General features: G+C 39.8%; 1 protein-coding gene across 1 annotated transcript in view; it reads left to right on the top strand.

Moving 5' to 3' along the window:
• LOC126463579 (baculoviral IAP repeat-containing protein 6) overlaps window positions 1–25,138 on the top strand; it is a 314,074-nt gene that overhangs the window by 150,209 nt on the left and 138,727 nt on the right. The window contains 3 exon segments of the mRNA XM_050096169.1: window positions 11,442–11,935; window positions 20,893–21,297; window positions 21,619–21,883. Of these exon segments, the coding sequence (XP_049952126.1) occupies window positions 11,442–11,935; window positions 20,893–21,297; window positions 21,619–21,883 (1,164 nt within the window).

Raw genomic sequence — 25,138 nt, 5'->3', positions numbered from 1 at the left:
ACTGTGGTTGCACTACACTTCAAATGGGTCAGATCACACTCAATGGCTTGTAGTCCTATGATGTTGGTAGAGATGGGTTGTCCGGGAAAGGGCAGGGTGTAAGTGTCTAATGTTGTCAAGAACATAGGCCTGTTGCCCATTGCACTGCAAATAGTTATTTTTAAACCAAGGAATGTGTCAGTATCAATGCCCTGAGGCAAGGGATGGTTTCATTGACACTTTTTATGCCACCTTCTGAGGCCCTTTTGTGTCGATCCTGTGTGTCGATGTATCTTATATGTTTTCCTTAGCCACCCATAAGAAAAACTTGTTATTTTAATTCTGGACGTCACAATTCTGATCTCCATTGTAGAGGCATCATACAAAGAGGTGAGATGTGGGTAAAGGTATTGTGAGACATTCATATTATGACATGTGCATGGTGACACTGGACAGAATTGTGGTGAAATCTTTTGCAAGTCTACATCAATAACCCAACTTGCACGTCACATGAACTTCTGACCGCTGATCTTTTTTTCATATGTGTGTCGCCAAACCTGAGGGTGATGTCACAGAGTGCCATGCTTTTGCGCCATTACAGGGGAAAGTTGTAGGCACCTTAGAGCCAAATTCCAAACTTCTGTGTTGCATTGGGAAACAGTTACATGGTTTCAAAAAAGTGCCTCTTAATTGTGTTGCATGGTGTAGTTTAGATGAAGTCTTCAGGGATGTAATTCTCATTCTGTGCACTCTAACACTTACAGTTGCTGTATTACAGGAGACTTAGGTGAAGATAGCAAGGACGGTAGTCGGTAGTCTTACTCTCCCTTTGCTGTGATCTTGTCTCCAGTTATAGGGTTTTAGCAGTTGCAGATCTGCCACATTTATTCAGTTGCATTTGTGGAGAAAGGATCTTCCAGATGCTCTTTAAGATTCTGTAATTTTTGTTGCAGTGTTTCTGATGAGATGTTGGAAGTCTTATTAAATAGTTCATATCATTTGATGTGGATTCATATTCATGGCATCTTTTGGGCACCAGCTTTCTGTCTTAGATATAAATAGGTGTAACCTCACAAATTATAAATCTTTAGATATCAGAGAATGTATGCAAAGGATGCCTGGTTTTGGAATTTGTATATGAATTATTGCGTATGAGAGTAACAAAGTGACTTGACCTTTTTCTTTACAAAGAAAATGATTGTATGAAAAATAGAGCAATGACAATGAATGTTAGGTCACTAGAACAACAAAACGAGATAGCTATACTTTGAAATTAGTCCAATGTCATTTTTGTGAAGTTATTTAAGTAAATATGTGGTATGAAAACAAACCTTTAGTTCCATCAATTATTAGACATGTGACTCAGAATTATTAGATATCAGATATGTAACTTTCCTATCATACATTGCCTGAGAAAAAAGGAAAGCTCCCAGAAGACACAATTATATCACAGTGTAACTTCGTAAAATTACACACCTTCGGCTGGTATATAAATGATTAGAATAGCAATTCTCTGCAACTTGTAGAATGGTCACCAGAATGCATTAGTGTTGCCTGTATTCAGTGTTGTTATCAGACCTGCTAGGATATGTAAGTGGCATTAACAGGGGTCAGATGTGGAGCAATCACTATGAAGGACACAGAGGTGCTCCATACTTGTGAAACAGCATTATGAGCATCTGACAGAGTTTGAACGGTGCCTCGTAGTCAGTCTTCGCTCAGAATTGTGCAATACCCATATTTTTTGAGTCATTTCGATGTGGCAGTGGACTGATGTTGGACTGCGTGGAATATGAGGGATACACCGTGCCAAGACTCCCGTCATGTGTGTCTGACCACGAGGGAGGATTACCATATTTTGCTCCAAGCACAGTTTAGTTCCTTCATATCTGCATGTGCTATATGAGAAAGTAATTGACTCCCTGCAACATTCTACAACATACCGCACCATTGGTTGGAGAAGGGCAGCAGCTGGCCTAGGTGAGAACCATCCCGTGGTTAGGCTGCCGTTAACATCACTACACAGATGGCTGCATTTGGAGTAGTGCTGTGACTGGGAGGCGTGGAGCGCTGATGAATGGCATTACATTGTATTCAGTGATGAATCACAGTTCTGCACTACTCCAGACAGCCATTGTTGGCAAGTATAACAGCACCAGGCCCCCACAACCGCATGAGTGGTCGACTGTGATGAGCGGACAAATTGAATAGCTGGCCGGTGGCCATTAGAGTGGTAAACTGACGCGCGGAGTTCGAATGTTTATACATCGCTTTTGGTTATAAAATGCATTCCCTTGAGTTAGGTCACAAACATAATGCCTCATTTAAATACGTTACTACAATATACTTTTTAATTTATGAACAAACAGCAACTAGTCACTGTTCATGAATTTATCTTACGTACTACATGGAATCTGCCGTAGCTAAAAGTTATGTACTGGACCCCTAGCATTTTTCGTAGTTCATTTACGATAGATGTACGCAAAATGCATCAAAATACTTGAAGATTTGCCCACTATATTAATAGTTATTTTCTGACTCTACCTTACTTTAGATTTTATGACGAAAAGTGCGTTATATATGGCATAGTACTTTGGCAACTCACGACCAAATTATCAAATGGTTCAAATGGTTCTGAGCACTACGGGACTTAACATCTGTGGTCATCAGTCCCCTAGAACTTAGAACTACTTATACCTAACTAACCTAAGGACATTACACACATCCATGCCCGAGGCAGGATTCGAACCTGCGACCGTAGCAGTCGCGTGGTTCCGGACTGCGCGCCTAGCCAAATTATCAAGTTTCAACCTAACCTAGACCATGAAAACACTACCGATCAGCCAACTTTCTTCAAAATGATCAGAACATATAAAATGGTATTCTGTCGGTCGGAAATCTTGCCTCCTGACAGCGTGTAACCATTTTTGTAACAGCTGTGGTTTTGAGAAAGGAAACGTGCAAATAGATGCACAGACATTATGCTAATACCGTGTTACAAAGACATTAAGCAAATGCACTGACATACAAAACAACTTAAAATATTCACATACCTGTGAAATGTAATATTCGTTCCTTTCTCGAATTTATTTGTACAATTAATCGCTGCACAACTCGTCACGATTGTACTTCTTTTGATTGGAAAGTATGGACAGCAGAATTACGAGTAATTAATACTGTATGTACGCTCCAACAAATATACAACGTTGAATCAGGGTCTTCATAAACAACAATACTACACAACACATCGGACTACAACCACTATAATGGCGCCCAGCCGAAGGTTCAAATTATCCCGCGACTGCAGTGCCATCAGTGAGTCTAGTTATTTTTTACAAGGTCTTTGAACAGCACCCTGGGTAGAGGTCCCATGCCCAATATTCATGAGAAGCACAGTGATGTTACTTCTGGTGTCGTGAATTGGGGATCCTTTGGGTGTGACTTCAGGTTATGGTTGACAGTGTTTGAGGGATCGCTGACTGCACAGGGATACATCATGGAAGTACATCCTGCACCCTCACATGTTGCCTTTCATGCAACAGTATCATGATGCCGTTTTTCATCAGGACAATGCTTGTACATTATTGGCATGTGCATCTATGAACTGTCTGCATGATGGTGACGTTGCTCCAGACATGTCCCCAATGGAGCGTGTGTGGGACTAGGTCTGATGTAAACCCTGCTACAGTGCTGGTATCCAGGATATCAAGGACCAGTTACGACCATTGTGGACTAACATGCCTCAGGAAAGCCCTTCTCAACCGAATCAGTGCGTGCTTCCAGACCAGAGGGAGGACATCATTATACTGACAAGTGGACTCATGCTGCCATGTTCTTTGTAATATTCTCTCAGCCCATGCAGTTTCATTCTGTTTCCTCCTACCCCTCTGAGTGCTTCATTGCTTGTCAGGCAGTGTATTTAATAATTTCATTCATTAAGATGAAGTGGTAATAAATAAATAAAAATAAACTAATGGCAGTATGGCAAAGTGTTGGAGGGAAGAAAATAATGATTAAAACGCAATTTTGATAGAAAGATGTGGGAAAAAAACAGTTACTGTTTTTTGGGTGAGGCCTGTGCTCTGTTAATCCAGTGATTGTCATGTTGTTTAGTTTCATTCTTCAGACAGCTCATTCTGCTCCATCTATAAGGACCTCTACAGGCCATTGCAAATTCACCCCATGCCCCTTCCCCCTTCCCACCAACCCCCCCCCCATCCCCCCCCCCCAACCACCACCAACACCACCACCACCACCACCACCACCACCACCACCACCACCACCACCAATCTCCTCCTTCATCTGCTCCTTACTTGTTGATAGTTTTGTTGAGATTAGAAAATATTATCCATTATGTGTTTATATTAATTATTGTTTTTCTAATTAAACTTGATTACTGGTATTTTTCCCTTTTAGTTTTTGTGCCTGTGAAGGGCCTTCAGGTATCCCTTTTTACCGATTTTGAATCCTGAATAGAGCTTTTAACATTGATGTGTGGGTTTGCTATCTAAGAGTTGTTCTATCTTTGTCTTCAGGAGAAAATTGCTTTCATAATTGGGACTAGTAGGGACATGGCGACCCCACCGCCCAGTGGGAAACCACTGCAATCAGCCACCCGAGTATTGGTGGGTAAACCATACTTTAGTGGGTTAGGAGGAAATGCCAACCCAAAACCCTGAACATCTAGGGTTGTGCCTCTGCGGTTAACAGCCGTAGTTGTAAATCGGAGCTTTCTCCACCCAAGATTATCTACCTTCGAAAGTCAATCATGGAAAGGTCTTTTAGGAAAAAATTTCCACCGTCCTGTCCAAGAATGCAGGAGAAGGCTACTTTGGATTCGGTGGGTAGCCACCTAGAAGGCGTCAATGAGTCGGAGCATTGGCAATCACCCATTCTTATGCCAGTTCATAAGAACAGGATCAAACAAGATCAGATCAACTACATTGCAACTCATAATATTAATTCTCTACTTAAAGTAGGAAAACTAAAGAATTTGGTGGATGAACTAGATAAACAGAAATTTTTAGTAGCAGGACTCCAGGAAATGAGAAATACTACAGAAGAACCATTCGAATCACAAGGCTACAGTATTTACAATGGGAAACCTGGAATAAGGGTTATGGAAGAATGTCCCCAATTTGGAACTGGGTTTATAGTCAATGTGAAAATAATAGATATGATTATCAATTTTCATGCCATCTTCCCTAGAATTGTACCTTTGAGTTTAAAAATATCCAACAAAATTTATACCATCAGTAATGCCCATCCCCTGCTAATGAAAAGAATTTTCTAACACAGACTAAGACAGAAAAGTTTTGGAATCTCTTTGACCAAACAATAAACCAAGTAAATATTAACAATGTTAAGATCCTATTAGGGGACTTCAGTGCCCAACTTGGAAGAGAAAAGAAATACTGGGATATCATTGGGAAATGGGCTCCACTTAAACAAACAAATAAGAATGGCCAAAGACTTGTTGAACTCTGTAGAGAACACAAACTGATCTCAAAGTTCACATACCTCAAAAGGAGGCCAAACAAGCGTAAAACTTGGAAACATCCTGATTGGAGAAAAGGAGAATGGGAGCTGGATCATGTATTTATGGACAAATTCTTCCACAGAGAAATCTACATGTTAAAATATTAAGAGAGGTAGATACAGGTTCAGATCATTACATTGTCAAATTCAAAATTAAGTTTACACCACTAAAAAAGAAATCAAAATGCAATAAACGAAAGAGGAACTTCGATCCCCACCAGTTAATTAGAAATGATAAATATAGAGAAGTCACACAAAACATAAAACTGACAGATAATTTAGAAGAGCTGGTATAGATCCTCAGGCAACAAGCAGAAAATTTAGCCCCATTGGACCCACATAAAAGACATGTCTGGTGGAACTCAGAGAAGAAAATGCAACCAACCTCAAAAATATCAGGAAAAAGTTCACACAAATTATCAGGCAAACCAAGAGACAATAACAGAAAGATCTAATCGACTCGGTAGGAGAAAATTATCATAAAACCAATTCCAGAGACTTTTACAAAATGTTTGGAAGACTATTACAAAAATTTGCCCCTCCCACGTTAATGCCGGAAAGGGAAGATGGAAAAATGGCACATAATGACAAGGAAAATGCCAAAATCATGGCAAAAGCATTTAGTAAACTTTTGAATTGTGAAGAACCCCAGGAACTTGTAGCAATTAATACACACATACCCATCAAGACTCCAGCTGATCTCATAAATCCTCCAACAATCCAAGAGGTGGAAACGGCACTCAGAGATATGGAAAATTATGAGGCATGCGGAAAAGACCAAGTTTTTGCAGAAATATGGAAATATGCCAGTGATACATTTCGAACTTCCTCACACATGGCCCTAACAAAAATCTGGATAACAGAAAAGTTTCCGGAACATGAGACCACAGCCATAATCCACTCACCCCACAAAAAAGGAGATAAAAGCAACCCAGATAATTACAGAGGTATCTCTGTCGTAGACTGCACATACAAGATTCTCTCCAGAATCCTATACAAGAGGATCAAAGAGCAACTAGAGGAAGAATTAAGTGAATATCAAGGAGGCTTCAGACCTTGGAGAACCTGTGCAGAACAGATCATCACTTTAAAATTAGCCATTGCATATTACAAGAAACGAAATAAACCTCTTGTAATAACCTTTGTAGACTTTTAAAAAAGCATATGATTGTATCCATAGACCTTCAATGTTAAAAATCTTAAGAAATTTTGGGCTCCATACAAAATTAATCAAATTGATAGAACTAACCTTAACCAACACTGTAGCCATTCATCATAAAAACAGGTTTAAGACAAGGAGATTGCTTGGCACCCCTGCTATTCAATTGTGCTTTAGAATACATATTGAGGGAATGGTACAAGATTAACCCAAAGAACATCCAAATTGGAAGACCCAAAGACAACATAAGTTTAAACTGACTAGGACTTGTTGATGACCTTGCTCTCTTGTCCAGCAGTATTCAGAAAACCAAACAACAAGTTATCTCACTACAGGAAATAGCACGGAAAATTGGTCTTGGAATATCCTTTGAAAAAAAACAGTCGTCATGTTAAATGACCCACAACTCATAAACAAAATTGCCGTAGGAAACCAAGAAATGAAAACTGTAAATAAATTTAAATATCTGGGAGAAATCATAACACACAACCTCAATGACAAGCCAACATGGCATAACAGAATAAACAAATTGAGTAGAGCACAATATATCACCAAGAACACGTACAACAAAAAGAGCCTGTTTATAGCAACAAAATTAAAACACTACAGAACAGCCATTCAGCCAGAAATAACATACTCAAGTGAAACTGTCTTCAAAACAACTAACACTGCACAAATAGACAAAATATTCAAAATAGAGAGAAGCATCATCAGAACATGCATCAGCAAATTATACCAGAAAGATGGACACTGGAGAGTAGCTACAAATGAAACAGTCTACAAGGAAATAGAACCGGTTATGAAGACAATCAGGAAGAAATGCATTTCATTTTTCGGACATCTAATCAGAACACCAGAGAACAGGATCGTCAGGAGAATAATATAAAAATTGCGGAATAGTAAGTGCAGCATTAAGTGGATAACAGAAATCAAGGAAGAGATGAGCTACGAAGATCTAAGAAACAAAACTGACAAAATCAGGAACCTCACAGACAAACAAACCAGACTGAAAATGAGAATCAACAAACAGACAATAGGAATGGTGATTTCTGATGATGAAAGGATGAGATCTGAGAGAATGAAGTAGTACTGGGCTGACAGGAAACTGAAAAATTCTTTGTATAAAGTTGGCTAGAGTGGTCCAATGAAGGCCATAAAATGTAAATAAATAAATTAATTGGGACTAGTTGCTTACATATTAAACTTGTCTTACATTTCTGTCAGGGGAGAGATTTTTTTCAGTCCTCATACCGTAATTGCAGTTGCTTCTAAATCACTTCACTTTAGGATCTCGAACGTAAGATTGTACTCCTTGTCCTGTTTTGTAAAGTCTGAATTGATTTATTTAAATTTTCCTTTTACTCATTTAAAATTAGAAAAATTTTCTTACGATTTGTTTTTCATATTTATTTTTCATCTTAGAATTTCACAGTTTGCCTCTAATATTTGACAGCATTCACAATCCCATCTTTATTAATGAAGATGTTCTTGCAATCAGGAATATCTATACTTTCTCCTTCATGTGTTATTTGCTGTCATTCTAGATTAAATTTGCATTTTTAAATACAAGTACAAAATTTTGTTCAATTTTGCATGTAGTTGGAGACCTGGCGGTAGTTCTTTCTTTGGCAGAGTGAAAGAATTTTTATTCTTGCCTCTTTGTTTTTGTAGTGTTTTAGCTTCTTAGTTTACTTCAGGAAGTGTTGTCTTTGTTAAGGAAGGGTTGCCTCAGTTGATTGATGACCAAAAGGAGACTGCCTTACGTGTGCCATTAAAATTTGATCACATAACTGTTCTGTGTAGTCCCAACTGTCATTGAACTAAAAATTGACGTGTTCAGTGAAGGTATTTATAGCTACAAATTACATTTTATTCATCTTAGTCACAAAGAAATAAGGTGAATGAATATAAATACTTACAATAGTCTGAGTAGAATGTCAATTTCATCACACACACACACACACACACACACACACACACACACACACACACACACAAACACACACAAATCATGGTTAATCCCATTTTTACTCATGTTGTTGTAAGCAGTAAATTATTATCTCATGTTATGTTTATTAAGGTTTGCACAAAATAAATCACTCTACCATGAAAGTATAGCAGTGCAATGTTAGATGGAAGTAAGTATTCTCAACATAATTTTTCTGTGCATCGTTCAATGAAATCTCTTATATTGGACAGCCCAGCAGTTGCCTACAAAACCACTGTAAGTATTTTCATTTTGTGTCCTGTTTTGTGACATTGTTAGAAACATGTGGTTGTTTTAGCCTGATTTGCTGCTGTTACTACTTGAAAAGAAAGGCTAGTTATAGTGAGTCATTTGGAGATGAAGTCTGTGTATTTCATAGTCAGGAAGTGAAATATTTATGTTTTCATTCAAAGATTATGGCTTGTTCTGTGGAAGATCATTGCACATGTCACAGGTTTGGCAGTGGCATGACGTCGATGTATCCGTTCTCTGAAAGCACTTAACCAATTTCCGTTCATGGGGTACTGCAGCCATGCACATTAAGATGCTCTCAGAAGGTGGCAATGTTTTATAGGTCTTTAAGCTCTTTCTGGGTGATGAGTTAATATCTCAGTTGAAGAGATCAACAGTTCGATGCAGGTCTGGTTCAGAACAGTGGCAGCCAAGACGTGAGAGATGTAATTTTTTTGCCACCTATAATTTCATAAGGCATAATGAAGATACCTGAATTGCAAATATATTGGTCACACAATGATATCTCAGATGAACCATACTCCACACTGAATGCATTTTAAAAGGAGGTCAGTATTGAACAAGAGTCCTTCCAGTGTGCAACTGAGCTTTACAAAATCAGTTTGAATACACTCTGGAACAACCGGGAATTCTGGGAACCTTTTCTTCCAGGAGGAAACCTGGAAAAAGTGTGAATTTTTTTGAATTCTGGAGGTTTTTCATTGTTTTAGTTTTCAATTATAGTTTTGTAAGTTTGACTGGTAAGAACTGATACTCTAACAAATAATTGTACTTTGGGCCTCTACTGCAGAATAATACTGCAGCAATAAAAGGTAAACAAGAGAAAAACATCAAATAAAATTTAAGCTGCAAGGAAAGTGCGCCATTTACATTAACAAAACAAAAAGCACACACAAGCGTTTTCCGACAGCAAATTGTGTCAAATCTGTAGGATGAATACCTTGCAATACTTTATATCAATAAACTTTTTCCGATGAATGCGGCATCACAACTTTTACATTTCTAACAGGTCACAGAAAAAATGTTGTGAATGGTGGTTCAGAAGTGTTACTTTCAAGGTAAATTTCCTTTTATTCAAGATGAATTGTGATGTGTGGGAGAGTGTACAATGAATTTTTTTTAATCACAGAGCATTTGATTCTCATTCAAAACGTAACACTTTCAGGACCAACCATTTAGAAAAATTTTGGACCCAATAAGACTGGACATTTATGTCATTATTTAAAATTTTAGTGGCACGTTTCTGTTTGATATATCTTAAAGGATAACACACACAAAAAAGTCCAAAATTCTACATAAAAGCTTAGCTTTCCTTGTACCTATACAATATGTATATTAATTTAAACCATAACTTCTCCTATTTTTATGTTTGCACTACTTAACAGTGATGTTGCTACTGGCTGACTACATCACGTGTCGTATGCTCTGATTATCTCCTGTCATTGGCTGGGTAGGTCACGTGATGTGAGCTATGATTTGCTGAGACAGAAGCGTGTCACAATCTCGATTTCAATGCTTTGGAAATTAACGTGTTGTGTTTGGTGGAAGCCGTATTTATACTTTCATAATACCGAAATATGCAGTGTACATGTTGCGACCCATCAAATATTTTTCCAAAATGTGCTGTTTTTTCTCCTGGGTTTCAGTTCCTATAGTGCTGGGAAGTTCTATGCCAGAGTATAAAACCTTCACCATTCAAAGGATTGACTAACTTTATAGTTTCAAGGGAAAATGTACTGTTACTTAACATGGAAGAAAGTGTATTTCCACCAGGAAATGAAATGTGTGTTTTTTTTTTTTCCACTGGGAAAATTGGTATTTTCACCTGGGAAAATGTGTATTTTTAACTGGGAAATCCAGGAATTTTTTTTTCCTTTCCACTTGTATGCGCTGAAAATGCTCGGAAGATAGTTGAGTACATCTTTCAGAATAATTTGGACCTAATAACAACTGATTTGAAATGATTGTGAGTATGAAAAAGAAGACAAAAACTGATTCTTTTGGCAGCTGTTCTATATGCTACTGGGAAAAACCTCCTAAGCCTCATCCAACTGTGGACAGTCTTTTGGTTGCATAAGTAGCAGCTCTTTAATTTGGACTGTGTGGTTTGGTGGAGCATCCCTTCATTGCAGCAGATTTTCCTTGCTGTGGATTAAATATTACCTTTTCCATTTCTCTTTACTCACTTTGTTGTAGAACACAGAAATCAAACACAATACAGTATACAAGAAACAGCTATTGGGTGCTCCAGTTCTGTAGTTCATAGTGTTTGCTAGCAAATGATGCCGCAATCAGTAACAGGTGAATACTTCTTGACATCATCTTACTTGTGTAGATTTTCTCTGCTAGTGGTAGCAAATGAATGGTCTTGTTACGGAGAAACTGTAATTATACAGTTTGTTCCAAAATACCGAATATTTCTTTGCAGTCATGGTAAACAATTTATGTAACTGTGTTTACAAATTACAACAACTTTTTGGGTTGTATTGCTTGTTTTTCTCTAACATAGTCATTATTTACGCACAGGGCCCTCAACTTCCAAGGGTACTGGAAACTGTTTCCAACTTCCCTCGCTTCTGGAATCGGATGACAGTGAATTGGATGAGTTCCTCGATGACATTTTGGAGCGTGGAAGGAGTCTCGCAAAACGCACTAGTACTGCTGTTGCGAATCGTGCAGCTTCAGCAACTAGTATTTCTGGGACAGTGGCTTCTTCGTCATTGTCTGTGGCTATGGATGCTCGACTGGAACTCGGTGTGGGAACTTGTGCAGAAGTTGCCCTGCGTAGGCTGGCTGCTCAGGGTGCCCACAACTTGGCACTCAGTGTCACTGCTCCAGTTATTGCTCCTCCAGAATCGGCTCGCCAGCCGTACAACTCTCCCACTGCGAGTAATCTGTATGTGCACGGGCTGTTACCGTGGCAGCAGGCTGCGACTCCTGACGAAGATCACGGGCTTCCTGGCAGCTTAGCAATGCTTTCCCGTTGTTTCGACACTGTCTTTTCGGAGCTCCATACACAGGTATGCTTTTACTCTCCACAAATCATTAAATAATAACATAAATGTAATTATGATGTAAGGATCCAAAAAGATTTGCCATCTTGCCATACATTTGCAGTGTTTCATCCTATTAAAAAAATTCATCATTACCTGTCATTATGCAAGTGACAGTATAGTTGACAGTGTCAACAATGTTGTGACACTACAGCATTTTTCGGTGCAGGAAATCGTACAGTGGTCAGAGTTGCTGCTCTACTAATGGTAGATGCGGTGAAAAACTGAGAGAGAGAGAGAGAGAGAGAGAGAGAGAGAGAGAGAGAGAGAGAGAGAGAGAGAGAGAGAGAGATGATGGGAAAATGGGAATGTAATTCAAAAACTATTCATAGCTGAGGCATTGTCATGAGTTGGTGAAAAAAGTTAAGCTCTCACATGCCATGTTATATAATAATTTGTAACTGTTCTTTACATAAACAATGCTATGGAAAGGATAGATTGCTGCTCACCATATAGTGGAGATATTGAGTCACAGACAGGCACAACAAAAGGACTGTTAAGCAAATAAGCCTTCGGCCAAAAGGCCTTCTTCTGGAGTAGGCAAAAGACACACACACACACACACACACACACACACACACACACAACCACTGTCTTTGGCTGTAAAAGCCAGAAAGCGAGTGACTGTGCATGATGGGAGAAGTAATCTGGGTAGTGGGGGTAAGGAAGAGGTTGAGATGGGGGTAGGAAGAGATAACAGGATAGGCATGGGAGCATGCAGGGTAGATGTACAAAGAGGATAGGGCAGCTAGGTGCAGTCTGGAGGCTAGACAGATGGGGAGGGGATGGGGGAGGCAAAGGGAGCAGAAAAAGAGAGAAGTAAAAAGACTGTGAGTGTGTTTGTGGAATGGAAGGCTGTGTAGTGCTGGAGTGGATATGGACAGTGATAGGTGGGTGAAGGACAGTGACTAACCAAGTTTGAGGCCAGGAGGGGTCTGGGAATATGCGATATATTGCAGGGAGAATTCCCACCTGTGCAGTTCAGAAAAGGTGGTGTTGATAGGAAGGATCAAGAGTGTACAGACTGTGAAGCAGCCACTGAAATGAAGAACATTGTGTTGGGCAGCAGGCTCAGCAACTAGGTGGACCAGCTTGCCCACAGATGGCCATTCATGTGGCAGACAGCTTGTTGGTTGTCATGCCCATGTAGAATGGAGCACAGAGATTGCAGCTCAGCTTGTATATTCAGTTCATCATAAGGAAAAGCCTAATGCAAACAAACACAAATGTGATGATTGGTCAGAAGCCATAGCACAATACACTGGTAATGTTATGCTCTACGAAGTAAGTCTTTCTTATGTATGAGATATATTATTACTAAGATACGTTAAATGAAATTTTAAAAACAAAGATGATGGGCTTACCAAACAAAAGCGCTGGCAGGTCGATAGACACACAAACAAACACAAACATACACACAAAATTCTAGCTTTCGCAACCAACGGTTGCTTCATCAGGAAAGAGGGAAGGAGAGGGAAAGATGAAAGGATGTGGGTTTTAAGGGAGAGGGTAAGGAGTCATTCCAATCCCGGGAGCGGAAAGACTTACCTTAGGGGAAAAAAAGGACGGGTATACACTCGCGCGCGCGCGCACACACACACATATCCATCCGCACATACACAGACACAAGTTGGGTTATGTCGTTATGTCCATTGTTTTATGCCACAGATGTAGATAAGTCTCGTAGAAACGTGGAAAACAATCATTTTCACAGCATTGAGCACACCGTACAAATGCTGCATTTTTACATTTGCCACTGTACCATTACAATATGTACCCAACAGAACTGATCTGACTGGAACCAAGTTAAGGGATTTGTTCCAAGAAATAACAAGACTGTTAAGCTGGTAGATGTACTGAAACTAACGCATGCAGCTATCTCACATCACTGCTGAATGCTGGCGGGATACGTAATGGCACGTTATAAAAGAAGAGGAGAAAATGTGATGCCAGGGTGGCTTCATGGAGTCTGTTGTTGATCAACTCGTTATCAGCGTAGCAGGTGACAGTTCCAGAACTGAAATGTATTTCTAGGATTTGGATAGGGAAGGAGCTAGGAGATTACCTGACAAGTGACTGTAATTAATACCTTCATTGGCTTCAGTATTCAACAGTACGGTGAAATCCCTGCAGTATGCTTTTGCATCCCATGTAGCTTGCTCAGAAAAATTACCCTGTGTTTACGTTAGGAATTTTCATCACTCTTGTTTATAATTAGAATACTATGTAAGGTAAGAATGAGAGCAATTTATGATTTCCGCTTGGTCACAAAGAAGCACATGGTAGTGCTGGACTTTTGCCAGATATTATTTCATTCCTTTTAAAAATTAAATGACAATTGAAACTATATTGTTTCTTTGCTTGACTCTTTTTACATCTGAACTGCAGCTGCTCATACCATTGCAGCTTAGTTGGGCCACAGGCTAGCCAGTGCTGTCAGAGTTTAATGCGCCATTAAAGCTGTTGTCTAGCGCTATTGCTCAGTCTATTTGCATTCAACACAGCATAAAACATATCCCTATGATCGTACTTGACTGTACTGGTCACAGCTTTGCTTCCGCTCCACGTGACATGAAATCCAATGAGATCCAAGCAAATGCAGAAGAATACGTGGTGTAATGTTTACAACAGGTTTATTCTTATGATGAATAGAATATAGATTGCATGACTGCTTTCACAAGTAGCTCTGCCTTTGATGTGATAGGAGATCGGGGGCTAGTGGAGTGTGTAGCCTTTATTTCAAGCCAGGTGGAAGAAACACTGGCAGTGAATGTGATTCAGTTGTCCCTGAAGTGTGGAACATCCTACCCACCCCTCTCACAGTGTTATTCCAGCTCCCACTGAAGATACACACTGTCCTTGTTTGTCCACCCATGCTGCCAACCCCTTGCCACATGGTTAATATCCCTGTAATAGACCAAGATGGAAGACTTGTCCCATACATCCTCTCGCCACCACCTACTCCAGTCATGTCACAAGCATGACTTATCCCATCAAAGACAGGGCTGCCTTTGAAAGCAGTTTTGATGTACTAGCTAATCTGCAAGCAGTTGTGATGTACTAGCCAATCTGCAACCACTGTGCTGCTTTCTACATGAGTGTGGCAGCTAACAAGCTGTCTGTTCGCGTGAATGGCCACGCCAAACTGTGGCCAAGAAAGAGCTGGACCATCATGTTGCTGAACATGCAGCCCAACATTGTGTGCTTCACTCTAATGGCTGCTTCACATCTGGTGCCATCTAGATCCTTCATACCCACATCTGCTTTCCTGAATTGTGCAAGTGGGAACTTTCCCTTCATATGTATAACCACTCTGGCCAAAGCTTGACTAGTCCCTGTCTCCCAGTGACATATCACCTCCCTGCTCCAATTCCAGTAATACACACATTGTTGATCCCGCCAGTGCACCTAAAAGTTCTTTCTCCTTCTCTCCCTTTCTCCTCTTCCCACAACTCTTTTGTGAGTGTGTGCATGGCACACATAGGCCCCTGCTCTTGCAGTACTCTCCCTTTTCTGTGCCACACATCTATCCTGCTCCTATTCTTCCATCCCTCCCTTGGGAACCAGGTCTTCTGTAAAATAGGATAACCAAAACTTACGAAAGTATACTTTTTTGTGTTTCTCTCTTTCTTGTCCTGATTTCTTTTCTCTGCTTTGGAACTTGAGGTGTCCCTTTTCATCTAACTTCCTCCCTCTGCATGCTTGAATACCGGCTCATGCTTTTAACATGTAAAGGGCAATTGGGTGCACAACTCCCAGCACCCAGGTCGAAAGGTAAGGGTTGTGCATACCCCCTGGGAAAGGCCAGGCCCAAGGAGATGTGATTGCCTGAGCTGTTGCTTTCCCAATTGCAGATCGGTCCCTGTCTTGAGTTGGGAGGTGTGATCAGACGTGTGTACAATCACCTAAGGCAGTTGTACTCCCCTGTGTGGGGACCACCGAAGGAAGGAGCATGCCATTAGAGATGCTGGCAATCATGGGGGATTCACCCATGATGCTTACATCAACTCCATGCACGCAACCTCCATCTAATAAATGGAAAGGGAATAAGGCCAAAGACTTGACGAATTTTTCAGTTGCACCCTGCTGCCTCATGGTGTCATGCTGAGGTGGTCAGATGTTTTCTACAGTTAACCCATTTCATCATTCAGAAAGGTGGGGAGACAGTTGCAGGCCAATTAAAATCCTGCACTTGCTTACACAATGGAACTTTGCTTCCAGAGACAGGCAGTGCCTTTTGAGCCCAAAAATTTAAAGTTTGTGAGGAGGTTCAGTGCAGACTGACTTCTTCATGTGGTATCATATACACAGTGTGACAGAGGAAGATGTACAACATGATCTATCTGATCAGGATATAACTCCAGTCCAATGGGTGCGTGCCTACCTGCACCCTTTTCTTAACGCTTGATTGAGTGGAGCTCCCATTGAAGATCCAGGTGGGCTATGGATTCATCAATGTCAGACCCTACATACCAAACACGATGTGTTGCTACCAATGTCAGCATTATAACCCTACTCACAAGTCCTGTAAGAATGCAGCCCAATGTGAAACTTACGGCAAGGTTATTCATGAGGAAGATTGCCAACTTTCTTCTCCCCTCTGCACCCTCTGTACTGGCAACCAAGCCACTTCATCCTGTGAATACACTGTGTACCTCATTGAGTGAGCCATTTAGGAGATCTGGGTGAAGGAAAAGCTACCTGTCCATGTTATTTGCAAAATGTTAGTTAGCCGAAAGCATTGCCTACCACTATCCAGCAGTCACAGTACTGCTGTTGCTATGTCATGGCCCATGAATATGTGGTCACGCAGACCTGTGATGTCCAGTTGTGTGCTAAAGTTGTGAAATCGCGTAGTGCTAAGGTGACGTCCTCACCTCCATCCACTAAAGTTGTTCAGTCTACCACAAAATCTTCACCCATATTGGTGAAGTCGCATGTGATGCAATCATAAGAATGGAAATTTAAAAAGGAATACTCTCAAGAACACATTTTGCACCCTTGAAGTCAGCATATTTCTGGATCCACATCTGACAAATGTGAAGGTACTGAGAAGTCGAACAAAGACCAATGTTCTTGCCCTTCTCCAACTCAGCAATCCTTTACAACAGTGATACTGTTCGGTCAACTTCCATTTCGCTGATGTGAATCACCAACCAGTTCTCAACTGTGGAGTCAGCTGACTGACCCAGGGAGGCTGTTGTTACCACTGAAGAAATACTGGAACAGGTCCCTTAAGTCTCAGAACTCTAATAGTACACAGCCAAAATCTGACACTTGGCAGCCACTGAAGTAAATGCCCCTTATAAGAGAAATATCTCTTATCGTCTAATGTGGCTGTTCTCCAATAAAACATTCGTGACGCCTGATCTCACAGGGCAGACTTACTGTTGCTATTGCGATAGGCATGCTCGGTTGTTTTATTCTTCCATGAAATGAAATTTTGCTCTCCTGACCACTTTGACGTCTTAACACTTCATTCCAGTATTTTTTGTCCATAATTCGGAAAAAGAACTCCAGCTCATGGGCGAGTCATGATGCTCATTTGGGAAGACATTCATAGCCAAACCATTTCATTGAACACCCAGCTACAGGTGGTTGCTGTCTGTCTTTCTCTCCCTAGTTCCCCTTTTCTCTGTGTAATATCTACATACACCTGTCTTCTGATGTTACCAGGACAGACGTGCTGCAGGTTGGCACTCAGCTCATTCAGCTTTTTTGTTACTCGGCAACTTCAACGCCAACCGTACCATTTGGGGTTCTCTGAGAACCAGCCCAAATGGCTGTCTCCTGGTAGATATTTTCAGCCAGCTTACTGTCATTTCTCTCAACATTGGTGAACCTACGTTTCTTCAAGATCGTGCACACACTTTCTCACACCTGAATCTCTCATTCTCTACTGCATAGCGTGCCCACCTTCTAGAGTGGTCTGTCCTCTCAAACACATACTTGAGGGACCATTCCCTGTGCATAATTCATCTGCTAACTCATGTCTCATCTGTGTAAAAGACGAACTGGCAGCTTTCTAAAGCTGACTTGAGGCTCCACTCACTGGCAACCTTTGACAAACAATATTTCCACAGCAGTGATGATCAGGTAGAGTACCTTGTGAATGTTATCCTTACCACTGCAGAATGTTCCATACCCCGAACCTCTTACCTACAGCGACATGTCCCAGTCCCTGGTGGACTTAGGAATGCCGTGACGTGGTTCTCACGTGGAGACATGCTCTCCGTGTCTCTGAACACCATCCCACAAAGGAGAACTGTATTCATTACAAACAATTGCACCCAAAGTTTTGTAGCATTAACAGAGGTACCAAAAAAACTAGCTGGATCTCTTTTACTAATTCTTTTAACCATTTTACTCTCCCTCTTCTGTTGTTTGGGGTAACCTATATTAGATTTCCAGAAACTCCTGATTCCTGGCCTGACTAGCGAATGACGTCATTGTGGACCCTATTGATGTTTCCAACAGCTTGACACTATACTTTGCAGAATTGTCGTGCTCTACCCATTACCATCCTGCCTTCCTACCTCTGTAACAAATGGAGGTGGCTTGGGAGATATCTTTCCTCTCACAGAATCGCGAAGGCTACAGTACCATTTTTACCATAAGGTGCCCAAACATGCTCTCACCTCATCACGATCCTCCGCTTCAGGACCGAATGATACTCACGTTCAGATGTTGTAGCACCTCTCTCTTGATGGCAGGCATTTTCTCCCTCGTATGCATGATCGTATCTGGACAGACGGTGCATTTCCTAGTCATTGCTGTGAAGCCACTGTAATCCCCATATCCAAGTCTGGTAAGGACAAACATCTTCTATCCATCTACCGCCCAGTTTTCCTTGCCAGCAGTGTCTTCAAGGTGATAGAATGCGTGATCAGTGCTTGGCTGTTATGGTGACACTTGAGTCTTGAAATTTGCTAAATAATGCACCTTGTGGATTTCATAAGCACTGCTCTGCAGTTGATCAACTCATCACACTAGCAACTCAAATTGTGAACAATTTTCTGCGAAAAAAGATAGACTGTAGCTGTGTTTTTTGATTTGGAGAAGGTTTACCGTACCTGCCGGAGGACGGGCATCCTCTGTACAATGCACACATGGGATTTCTGAGGCTGCCTTCCCCATTTTATTCCAGAGTTTTTAAAAGATTGAGTTTTCAAGGTAAGAATCACAGCTTTGTAGTTGGAACACATGTTCTGAATGAATTTTACAGTAAATCTACATAGGTGCCCTGAAAGTTATATACAGAGTGAAGCAAAGGGTACACAGCGCAGTAATTTTGTGGTTGCTGTTGATTGATCTGTGTGATGGTTGTTATATCTTTATGTCAAATAGTTTGACAATGTACTTCCCCACATTGATCTTCCAAATGTCATCAATAAACAGTAGTAATGAATTTAAATAAAAAAATGTTCTCTTCATGTCACATTTTAGGTATAAACTTTCCACATCATTTGCAACTTAACATGTGAGATATTTTCGTTTACTATGTGTATATTGACAACTCATACTGATCAGATGTATTAATGCTTCTGCATACAAGATCAGCATCAAAAGTTCATCTGAGTACCATTTTAAACTGTAAAGATTGTTGATAAAATTGTTCTTCAGAAATCTGAGCCTCTCTAGGACAGGACAGTGATCCACAGAGTAATTCTTGCAACATTCGAACATATATTTCCTCTCACTAAATCATTTCAACTACTATCCTGTTCTGAAGACATGTATCGTCCCTCAGTATGGCTCACCACTTGTGAAACAAAAATAAAACAATACACAAATCGGCACCTTTGCATTAGACGTATTATTTTATGTTATGAGTTTTTTCCTATATAAATTACTTTTGTTGTCAGTATCATTCGTCAGGAAGATGACACAAGGATAGACATCCCTTCCAAGGAGTGGTATGTACCATTACAAATACCGTTTTCCTCCCTCCGTATTCCATTTTGTTAGTGCACCACAGTAATGACTGTCGTGATACAGCGCATTAAGCCCAAAATGATTGGTTCCTGAGAAACAGATGTAAAGAAGTAATATGTTTCTTGAAGCATCTCAGAATGTACACCTTCGGAACGTTAACAGAAGGCCTTTGTGTGATGTCCAACGTCTCTCCAACTGGAGATCATTGAACATTTCTGAGATTACAGCACGCTGATCAGAAATCTGTGACAGATCTCACATGGTCTGAAGTTCAGTTGAGGAGAAGCTAATTTGAAAAATACAAACTTCAGGTGACTCATCTACTTTCCCTAATATAACCAGAGAGAGTAAAAAATAAAATTGATGCAAGTGAAACAGTTTTATAATCTTACATTTGTTGCTACTTTTTACACTTAAAGAGCTCAAAAAAGTATAAGGGAGATGGCCATTTCTCTATGGTTCATACAGAATGTTAATGACAAACATTTCACGAATGCATTCTTTTATTCCGAATGCGTGATTTTTCTGTTATGGTGATAAGTCAGATTGAGAACTATTGTTTCTGAGAAAATTTTTACCTTAAGGATATTGTTAGCTGCTTAAGCAAATAAAAACTGAGAAAAAGTATATAATTAGAGCAGGATAAAAATATGTAGTGAAAGCTCTTGACAACTCTCATCTCAAAGAATTTTGATGTCATTCAGCAAACAATTATTCCTTCCAGTGCAGAATATTTTACTTCAGAGGCAATAAATTCTCATTTGTACAGCTTTTTTGTGGCTGTCTTCGTTTTGTTATATAAAGTATATTTCTTTGTGACAATGTTGTGTAAAAGACTGCAGTGGCCAGAGGCTGTGTGTGTGTGTGTGTGTGTGTGTGTGTGTGTGTGTGTGTGTGTGTGTGTGTGTGTGTGTTGGTGGGGGGTCATTATTTTTCCATTGTGTGTCTATTTCTTTGCAGTATATGTAATTATGATGTGTGGTTTACAGAAATCTTGGATGAACATAGAACTGGTGCTACAGCTGTGGCTGATGCTGAACAGTGATAGTGCTTTTGAGCCTGTGGGTGGAGCACCTGGCTTGTTTGACCCAGGTGCTGTTCCTGCTGTACGTGTGACAACTCGAGCTGTATCAGGACTGATTTCGGCACTAGCCCAGCAACCCGGGGTATCGCTCCGTGTTTGGTGCCTTGCATTCCAATGTCTTATACTGATGGCGAATCAGCCTCAAATTCAGACTCCGAGTGGTGAAGCTTGGTCAATGGGACTCGATGATGTCGAAGTATCTCTTCATGCTACATCTGGTGTGATTGTTGAAGATCCACAGTTTCTTCCGATGTTACTGCGTTTCCTCTCTGGTTCGAGTCTCAGTTACGTCTCATCGGACAAAGGCACTGTAAGTATTGCAAAGTGTACATAAAAACTTGGTACTGGATGAAAATCATTAGGTGTGAGACAACACTAGTATATATACGATATTTGGGTGTTATTTTATCGCAAGAAATGCTGAAAGGATAACTGTACTAAATAATTCCAGTTGTAAAATGTAAACTGTAAAAGTGTTATGTACAAATGCTTAGGGAGTAGATTCTGATGTAATTGACAGGTGGTTGGAGACCAAAGTCTTTCTTTTGGATGCCTAATTTCTGTTCTATCTATGTGTTTGTCTTGTGTATGTGTAAGTTGGTGGTATCAGATGATTTTGGTTTTGCAGCAGGCAGGCCCCTCGGTGTGTGGAGCAATGAGAGAGCTGCTTGTTCGGCTGCAGAGCCGTTGTGATGTTATCAGCCCTGGCAGCCGATTGGGTAATTCTTTGAAGGAACTGCTGTTGCAGCTGATTTACAAGCTAGTTCAAACCACAGGTGCACTCACCAATCGCCAGGGACCTCTTGATGCACAGTGTGAATTAGTGGACTTGATATTAAATCTGAACTTCACTGCAGTAAATCTGTCAACAGCGATAAGCATTGTCGAATGTGTTGGTAAGATTTCAACGCTTTATCACGTCCAATAAATCTGTTGTTGTAGTTAAGAAATGCAGCTTCTAGTGATAGTTTCGTGATAAAATTGCAATATGTGAAATGGAATCAACAATAATTAAAATTTGTTCCTGAAGAGCCATATTTCATTTCCCACTACAAAAACTCTTAGCCTCATAGTGCATTTTGACCAGTATTTAAGAAGCTAACAGAATTATTGCATGTGGGAAAACCATTTTCATTAGAGAGCTAACCAAGATTGCTACGTGCAGTGATTTTGCAGAAACCCTTTCTCAGATAACAAACATTCTGTAAAAATAATAAGCGGGGTCAGGAGAACACACATATAAAAAAAGGTTTTCCGTATGCAAGCTTTCAGAGCCAGTGGTTCCTTTTTCCAGCAGAAGGATTCTAGGGGAACAAGAGGGGTGAAGGAAAAGGATTAGAGTTTGGAAAAATTAGTCAGAACCCTGCATCAGGAAAGACACTGGACAGAATGGTAAGGAAATACCCATCTTATCCTGTCTGGTAAATCTTCCCTAACCTGGGGTTTTGGGTGACTTCCAGAACTCTAATCCTTTTCCTAAATTTTTTCAGTCTGTTTTCTTAACCCCCTTCCTTACTCTTAAGCACTCTGCTGGAAGAAGGAGCTACTGGCTCCGAAAGCTTGTATGCATAAAATCTATTTTGTGTGTGTATTCCCCTGCCACCGTTTGATGACTAGATTTTTTTTTATCTATCCAATTACATTATGTTGTCAAAAATTATTTTCATTTTTATGCAGAAATACTTAGATATATCTGTATAATATATTGTCAATATTGAGAAATACAGAAAACAATAATGTAAAATATACAAAAATTACCACAAATGTGTAATGTGTTACATAACAAGCAGTTTTCATTGCTTGTTCAGAAATAAATTATGCTGCTTTGGCTAACATCTTATTGAAAGTGACCTCTTTCCAACATAATGAAGGTTTTGGAGTATCAAGAATATAATGCAGTCTGCGGGAACATAATTTGGAGCAATAGTTATGAGCAATTAAAGTCTGTATTTTGGGACAAAATTTTTTGGAAAAGTAAATAAAGTAGCTAGTATTTTCCCATCTCCATGTAAGTGTTTTACATTTTCATGTCATGTTACTGCTTCCTGGCAGTTCAAGCTTGGCAATTCTGTTCAGTTCATTTTAAAGATTACTCGCATCAGAGCAATGTGAATGTTCTGAAGTCTGCAACAATATCTCAGTCTTGTAAAACTACTCAGTGGAACTAAAGATATTGATACTAATCATGCTTGTGACTGAAGAGAATGTCATTTTACCGTATGCTGGAACAGGAGCAAGTGGAACATTAGAGACAGACAGAGGAATTTAAAAATATCATTGAATTTTGTACTACAGGTGGATAGATACAAGTGGAATGATGGAAAAGGAAAAATCTCATTCCCCGTCCTGGATGAGGCAGGAGACATGGCACTGGTAATATTGGGAAATATAGCTTTACAGGTCATCTTCAAAATTCAGAGTCCTAATAGTGTGCTGTAGATAACTGATCAGTTAAAGATGAGACAACAGCTTGAAGGAAGTGTATAGGAAAGATATAAATGTGAAATACAAAGAAATAAAAAGTGGTGAAAAATAGCATAGGGATTGGAAAGGTGAAAATCTAAATGATGGGAAAAAAAGAGAAAAACAATGAGAAAGATGGAGGAGAAAATATGAAAAATTAAAAAAAAAATGTGCAAAGACGGATAAGAAAGGATAAAGCAGTATGGCATAGAAAGGGGGGGGGGGGGGGGTGGGAGGAAGACCATAGAGGGGCTAGTGTAAATAAAGACCAGGCAAATGATGTGGGATGTGTTGAAGAAGAGGCAGTTCAAATCCCCAGAATTTAGAATATATATCATGAACAGGAGGCTCCATATTTTTTCTTTCAACAAATCCTTTTCATAAATCCGTATTGAAATTTTCACATACTATTGTATTGTTGTGGTCTTCAGTCTGACTCTTATGATGATTGTAAAAATATATCCACTGGGTGATTTTTGACTCGTTTTATAATTAGTATTCTAATTGGGATATTATTCAGTAACAAGCCGCAAGCACTTGTTTGTACCTGTGGCGATCTTTGCCAAATCTGTTTATTTCTGCATATGTTTTCTGCTTTTACATATGTGGATGTTCATCTTTTTTCGATATTTACACTACGTATGGATGCATTTGTGACAGATACAGAATGAGGGGCATCCATGAATCTGATGGATATAAAAAAGTGTTCTTTGTTAAGTTTGTGGTTAGCTACAGGAAACACAACTTACAAATTAAAATTTCTTGCATGCAGCTTTAAATAGTTAGTACTGTTAAAATGTGACTTATAGTGTTCCTCATGGTCACATCAATTGCCGAAACTTTAATTTGTATTTTAATCAGGCAGCTTAAGTTCAAAATTATGAGGGTCATCCAGAAATTAAAGAAAGATTGTGTACATCACCCACTGTCGATTCCCCACTACTGCGATTGCAAACGTGCCAGTTAGCTTGTTCCCCCGTCTCGTTGTGAGCCGAGTTTTGTTGCTGAGCGGTCATACCTCTTTGTTCTGTAACCTTTCGAAATAGTGGATCCCATTGAAAATCCTGCCAGATGCCAAGTGTGTAGTGTTGTTTGTTGTGAGAATGCAAAAAATTTTGGCCTATTGAAATTTATAAGCAAATAAAGAATATTTGGGATGATAGGAACATGCCTTCATTGTTATGGAATGTTGTTGGCAAAGGTTTTCTTCATTAATGACAATGTTTGGCCTCTAGCATCAGCTCAAGCACTGCAAAAACTTCAGCGTCTTACATGGGACATTTTTTTACGTCCTTCTTACAGCTCTGACTTGGCACCATGTGATTTTTCACTATTCCCGAAACTAAATAAGTTGTTGAGTGGAAAACAGTTAGCAAAAGATGAAGATCTCAAAGAAGCAGTGACATGCTGGCTCATGTCTTTGACGGTAGAGGAGTACAACATGAGAATTGAAAAATTGGTCCCAAGTTACATTAAGTGCTTTGACAGTTAAGATGACTACATTGAAAGATAGGGTAATATACTGTAACTTTATTTACAAAGTTTGGTGTTGAAAAATCTTTCATTTTTATTCATTTACGCCGAAATTTTCTTTACTTTCTGGATGACCCCATATGTTACAGAATATGTATAATTTAAGAAAACAGAAAATTGCGCAGAAATGACAGACAGCTTGACACACATCCTCT

This window comes from Schistocerca serialis, chromosome 1, assembly GCF_023864345.2.
Source record: "Schistocerca serialis cubense isolate TAMUIC-IGC-003099 chromosome 1, iqSchSeri2.2, whole genome shotgun sequence".
Classification (NCBI taxonomy): Eukaryota; Metazoa; Arthropoda; class Insecta; order Orthoptera; family Acrididae; genus Schistocerca; species Schistocerca serialis.
The sequence above is the reverse complement of the archived record's forward strand: the minus strand, read 5'-3'. Positions and strand labels throughout refer to the sequence as shown.